General features: G+C 41.4%; 1 protein-coding gene across 1 annotated transcript in view; it reads left to right on the top strand.

The window, feature by feature from the left end:
• Positions 1 to 6,943, top strand: part of ST6GAL2 (ST6 beta-galactoside alpha-2,6-sialyltransferase 2) — a 63,017-nt gene that overhangs the window by 38,658 nt on the left and 17,416 nt on the right. The window contains exon 3 of the mRNA XM_011374997.2: positions 6,696 to 6,870. Within this exon, the coding sequence (XP_011373299.1) occupies positions 6,696 to 6,870 (175 nt within the window). The remainder of the gene's footprint in view (positions 1 to 6,695; positions 6,871 to 6,943) is intronic.

The raw sequence follows: 6,943 nt of genomic DNA, 5'->3' as shown, positions 1-6,943 counted from the left end.
ACTATTCTTGTCTCAACAATGAGTTCTGACCTCCTACCCAGTGGTACAAATCCAACCTTTGGGTCATAGCCAGTGCAGCTAGCAGGGACCTTCTTCAGAATGGTAAATAACATGGCTACACCCCAGGCTCCCATCTTTCCTTCTGAACAGTGTCTTCAAATTTATGTACGGTGCTAGGGCACATCTGTTTCATAGTTTTTGTATGAGAGAAACAGACCGATGGAATGTATGTATATAGAGAAAGACTTTCTCCTGTGACTATGGGGAAATGTCTATTCTGACATTTGTAGGGCAACAGGTAGGCCGGAAATTCAAGTAAGAGGAGATATCTGGAGCCAGAAATCTGCAGGCTAGCAGGTGGGAAAGTCAGGCAAGGTTTCTCTGCTGCAGTCTGGATGCAGAATTCCTTCTTCCTCAGGAAACTTCAGTCTTTGCTTTAAGGCCTTAGATTTCCCTCTGCCCAGGCTAATTCTCTTGCTGTACCAGTGAGCAAGCAGCTTGGCCCTTCAGCCTCATTAACCCATTTAACAAACAGGTGTTTAGCCTCTACTACGTGCCAGCTTTGGTACTAGGTGACAGAGGAACAAATGTGAATCAGACACAGCATTGGCCTCAAATGCACATGTAAAACAACTGAGTCTAATACATTCTCACAGTAGACTGTGTTAGCTCATAACTAATCTGGAAGAGACATTCAAGGGGTGTTGCCCACTTGTTAGAAAGGAATAACCCTTGTTTTCTGCATCTATTAATTGTGCTGTGTCCCTGAGGAGTGGCTGATACTCCAGAGCCATCCTGAAATTGGGGGGAATGTCATTGTAATTGGACTCCACAACCCAGACCTTGTCTCAGATGTTCTTGGGAAGGAGGCTCTATGTGAAATTTTTAAAAATAAAAAAAAACACACAAATCTGGGCTTGAGGTCTGGGATCCCAGTGTCCCCGTGCTGACATTACAGCAGACTCATAATAACATTGTCCATGTTTCACATAAATGTGTAGCCAGAGCAAGAGCAGGGCAGCCTGCAATTGATTAGCAAAGAGCCATGGTTTAGATGTCCCTGGAGTGAAGTCACATCACAGTTCTTTCTCGTTTCCAAGGATCATTGTTAATAATGTAAGAAGAAATTTAAGTATTAGGCTTTAAAGCAGGCAGTAACTTGCTTCTGGTTTTGTTTTGCTTTGTTTTAAACACCTCTGCATCATGGTTGCATATTTGGATTGCTCTCGTTTGTCAGGGAGAATTCCCTTGCTCTTTATTCTGGCATAAATGACCCTGACCAGAGTGTTATAAACTCTACTCTGTTCAGAATTTGGAATAGAGTGTGAAACACTGGGGATTACATTTCTGGGGAATGTAAAATGCCAGTTATAGCTTTATTAATTTTTAGTACCTAAATTTATACTGTATGTACTTATCTGAAGCTTCATGATTAGAATTGTGGAATCATAACTGAAAAACACTCAGATTTTTGAAAATTCTCTTTACCGTTTTGCCTGTTCCTTTCAATTCAGTTTTAAGAATATCATCATGGCGTAATACAATTTGTAAAAACAGACATTTTCATTTTAATAGGCAGCAGCAGCAATGCATGTGAGGTGCTGACGTTTCTCTTCCCTACTCACCGGAGTGTATACATGCTTATCAGTACATAGTTGTTAACGACTCTCTTAATAAAAACAGATTCTTGTAGAGGATTCCTCCGGGCACCTTGGAATATTGGGAAATACTGAACTATTTAGCTAAATTCATCTTGGACCCTAAACATCTGCTTGTAAACTGGCTTAATGAAGATCAGATTTACAAAAGGTCATAGTCTTATGAAAACTGAGGGCAGAGAACCTGAGACCATCTCCATGTCAGCCCTGCGGGGAGGCCCCCTCCAGGCTGCAGTGGCCCTGAATATTCAGCAGGGAGTCTCTACAGAAAGAAGGGTTGCCCCTTGGTTCCCTTTGTGGCTGCCCTCCAGCTCCCTCTGCTGGTTCTGTTGGCAGCACAGTCCTGTTTCCCAGTTCTTTTAGACTGCGTGATACTCTGTAATTGTTTTTAAGAACGTTATGTCATAGCGGTTGTAAACATTTCCACTTTGAATATGTTATTGAAAAGCAAACTGAACTGTTTCAAAAATGTGGGACATTCTTTCCTAGAGTCAGTGAGATTTTTTTTTCACCCATACATAAAAATAATAATTTGGTAATGAGATCACCTGCCAACAGTCCTATGGAAACACGCTGCAGAGATGTCTACACTGAACTGACAGTAGTGGCCTTTATATGGGAGATCAGGATCTGTGTACTTGAAGCTCGAATTCTGGGAAGAATGTGGGAAAATGTTGGGGGTAGAGTGTGTAGGGAGTGGGGCATAAAGTACTTGCTGGTGAGAGCTTGGGATTTGGCATATTTTGGTACCTAAAAAAAAGTGAGAAAGTAGGTCGGATAGTCATTCAGTAAACGATGATTATTTATTGATCCTCACTTCTCCAAGGCCTGATACTATGCCAGCTACTAGTGACACAAAGATGAATAAGGAACAGACCTACACCTCAAATTCGCTGCAGTCTAGTGGGGAACACAGACTGTGAACAGGCAGTGGCAATGTCGAGATTTGGAGAAGGACAGAGAGCTATGTAGACTGATAGGGAGGACGGTGAAATCCTGACCCACTGTGAGGGCTGGTGCCTGGGCAGAGAGAGGAGGTTAGCAAAGATTCCCCAGAAGAGGGGAATCCAGGCCAAAGGCCAGCATAGCAAGTAGGTGAGAAGCAGTGTGCATTGTGCAGGTGATGAGAGCTAAGTGAGCACCAGGGGCCTGGGGGGGAAAGGAGAGAAAACTGGATTGGTGGGCAGGGGTTCAGCCCCCAGATGTTCTTGTGCATCATTCTTTAGAAATACTTCAGCTAATAATTGTAATCACAGACAATACTTAATAGGGTATTTACAGTAGACGAGGTCTAGTTCTAAATGATTTTATATGTTAACTGCTAGAAGGCTTGCAACCCTAAATAATAGATAAGATTATTCCTATTTTACAAATAAGGCAGTGACTTAGTGCTCACGCACCTCCTGGCTGGCTGCTCTTTGAAGAGTTTTAATCTTTGTCAGAGAAAGTGCTTAGCCTGGCTCCGTTCTCAAGGTCTACGTGAACTGGCTCTTGCATGGAAAGGCCTTCTCCAGAAATGATGCTTTACTTTATTCCTCTCGTGTTTGCTGTCTGATCCATTTCTTCTTTTCTAAATAGGAATGGACAGCTTAGTTTTTAAGGTGCGTTATCAAGGAGATGCACACACAGCCAGACATACATTTACAAAACATGTCTGCGTGATGGACGCACTCAGCTCATCCTCCCCCACACACTTTTTCCTCTCATCTTGATCCACTTCTACTCACTGTTTACTGACAGCTTTAAGGAGGTTGTCTCCATCCACAGCAGCCTCTGACTCTATCTCCCTGCCTCCTCCATAAAACTGGCTTTTCAACTCTTCAGACTCATACCACTTCCAAAGGAGTTAAGCTAGATTAGACTTCTGTGCCCTGTGCCGTGTGGAGTTGTTTGAAGGCTTAAAACACCTCAGTGTCAAACACTGGCATTTAAAACCTGGGACATTTCCAGGAGTGATGCGATGAATTTGGAGTTACCACCTAATTAAATTGAAATGCATCCACTGCTTGGGATCCTTGGTTTGTTCACCTTACCTTTGGACGGGGCTGTGTCTGAGGGCAGTGTGGTTCAGTGCGAGGGCTGCGTCTTAGGGGTGCTGGCACCACTCTGCTCGCCCCAGTGTTGTTCTGAGGACCTCTGAGTGCCTGAAGTTTACCTCACTGCTTGGAACCTTTTCTCACTCTCTGCCTCTTCAGAGGGTTGTCTTAGGTCAGCAGTTCACACAGGGTGGTCTGCTTACACTGGGGAGTTCAAGACTCTTTCTGGGGTTCATGAGGTGAAAACTATGTTTATAGTAATACTGAGAAGTTTGTTTACTGTTGACGCTTGCACTGATGATGCAAAAGCATCGGTTGGTAAAACATCTTAACACAAATCAGGGCAGCAGGACCCAACTCTTTAGTCATGCTATTTTTCACTACCAAGCATAGAAGTAAAAGAAAAAGGTGCCAGTTTCACTTATGGAGGTCCCTGATGAAACAGTAAAAATTATTGGTTTCATTAAATCTCAATCTTTGAGTAAACACGTTTTTAAGACAAAGTAGGAAATGATCTGAAAAGCACTCTGCGTACCAGCACACTGTGTGTTTGAGTCATCAAACACCACTTTTACTTGAAATAAATGACTGACAGACCTACTTTAGTCAGACTTGGATATATAACAGGTATTCTCTCAAAAAGGAATTAAGTGACCCTGTCACTTTTAGGATCATAACTGACAGTATTTGTTTCCTGCGATAAAATTCAAGCTTTCCAGCATGAGCTTGGAAGCCTCCCATACATATAACTGACCTGCAATCCATGGTAATATTAACTAATTTTTTGATAGTTTATGGTGAAATGCATCAATATTTGGAAAATCTGTGTAACTCATTGAACTGGGAGTTCCAGATGATCACTGCACAATACTGCAAAATTGTGCACGGCTGGATCATCCATTGAGAACAAGATAAACTAATGTGTTTTAATGTAACGGAGCATGAAAAGTTCATTGATATTGTGTCACATTCCTCATTGCAACTAACTTTTAAGAAACTAACACTTGTCAAGTTTTAATGAAGTATTAAAGAAGACTATTCCTAGTAATCTGGAAAGGCTTAAAATATTCCTTTCATTTTCAATGATACGTCTGAATCTTTATACACTTCCACTCAAGCAATATATTGCAACAGATTGAATGCAGAAGCAGCTAAAAAGTCAGACTTGCAAACATTTAAAATGGTGCCAGTCTTCTCACTATTTTTGTTTTTGAAAATATAGTTATTTTTGTAAAAAAGTATTTTTTAAGTTAAATTAATAAATATATATTTTTTTCTATTTTACTTCCTCATATGGTATATATTGATAAATATGGTCCAAATAAACAAAACGTCTTTGGGTTGTCATAAATTTTCAAGAGTGTAAATGGGTCCTGAAATCAAAAAGTAAGAATGCAGAGATTGGCTAACTTCTTTTTTTTAAGAGCCAGGGAGGAAATGTTTTAGGCTTCGTGAGCCATGGGGTCTCTCACAACTTGGTTCTGCCCTGACAGACAAATAGTGAACAAATAGGTGTGTCTGTTGCAGTACAGACACACTTTAGTTATTTAGTTTAGTTATTTACTAAAACAAGTGGCAGGTCATAGCTTGCCATCTATGGCAAAATTTCCCCTAAAAGAACATTATGAGATTTTTTTGATGACATAGCCAGGTACCTTTTATGTATTCATTATGTGTTCCAAAGTTTATTAATTTTGGTACTTAAAACTGGAATCTGAATTATTCTGAGTCCAGTGCTTGTCAAGAGAAACATCTTTTGTAACAGTTTTAATGGTGGCATGCATGCTGAGTTTCCACTTCTTAAGCAGTAGGAAGATCTCTCCCAAGGAGACTGCTCAGGAGGGGTTAGCAGGACTCAAGAAGCCTAGCTGCTTTAGGGACTTGAGTGGGGTATGGTCACGGTAAATGTGGCATGTATCCATAGGCCCTCTGGCACATCAGGAATACATGTTCTCACCTCGTACTCTCCCACAAATAGGCATTGTCATTGCTCCAAGTTAAACTTGAAATGCGCATGGAATTCTAGAAGCTAAAGATAGCCCGTGGAAATTCCTGATTGCCGATTCACTCTGATTTCAGTCTGGTTTCTGGGAAACACATTAGCTGGCACAGGAAATTTCAAGACACATGAATGTATATAGACTGCTTTGTGGAAAGGGGACATACCTCCCATTTCCATCTGCTTTCCTCTACCTCTCACTCTTGTCTCCCTTGTCAGCCTTCATGATACGGGAGCCTTGTTTTCACTCAGGACCTCAGAGAACTTGGAAAAGTCTGTCTGTCAAGTCGAATGAAGAGGCATAGATTTATGTTGTGGTCTGAAGGTGCCCTTACAGAATATAAAGAGCCTTGGTAGCTGATGCCGTTGATGGTGGTCGCTCCCTTCCGCCGGGGCTGAGGCAGTAAGTCAGGCCATTGCTGGAAATTAGGCATGCTCTAAGATTGCTCACACCTGGGTTTTCTTGGCATCGTCAGCAGTGTGTAAAGCTGCACAGAAATCAGGGCTGGTTTTCTGTGTAAGCACAAAGTAGCACTGTGGTAAAGTTGAATTGAAGGCTGTGGCTCTCGGTGTGTGGGAGACGCACTTGGTCTTGGTGCAGGCAGCAGCCTTAGTGGCACCAGGAGCAGCCTCCGTGCTTTACAAACAGAGAGAAGCCACAGGTGAGCAGCCTGTCTATGGCATCCTTACCTGTTCCTATAGATTCCATCTTCAAAATGTTTTGGGATCTTTAGGGAAATGGCTGCATAAAGCATGTCACTTTTGAAGAATGTATACACATAACAAGTGTCTAAATATAACTTAGATGTTATAGGACCACTTGTAATTGAATAGATTTATATGTTTCCATGTTGATTTGCCCCTAGCCAGGACCTCATTCTAAACAAACAGTATTCTAAAAATATGTATATGGACGGATCTCTTAATTTTTGGTGTCTAATTAGGTTCAGGTATGGAAAGATTAACTTTAACATATTTTCCTAGATTACGTTGATTCTACAGAGAAAAAAAAAGCAAGTTTGTCACTTATGTGCCCTTAGATTCCCATGATGCAGTTTTGAGATTTAATGCTGCTCCTACCCGTGGCTATGAGAGAGATGTCGGCAATAAAACCACTGTGCGTGTCGTGAATTCCCAGGTAAGATGGACGCAATGTTTTCACAAATGTACTTTTTATAGCTAAATTGTCTGACTGCATGAGTGAAAAGAAATAACCAGTTATCCGTGATCATGATCTTGCTTATTTCTAT

Source organism: Pteropus vampyrus, unplaced genomic scaffold (genome assembly GCF_000151845.1).
Source record: "Pteropus vampyrus isolate Shadow unplaced genomic scaffold, Pvam_2.0 Scaffold259, whole genome shotgun sequence".
Lineage (NCBI taxonomy): Eukaryota > Metazoa > Chordata > Mammalia > Chiroptera > Pteropodidae > Pteropus > Pteropus vampyrus.
Note: the sequence above shows the minus strand (reverse complement) of the source record. Positions and strands in the feature narration are given on the sequence as shown.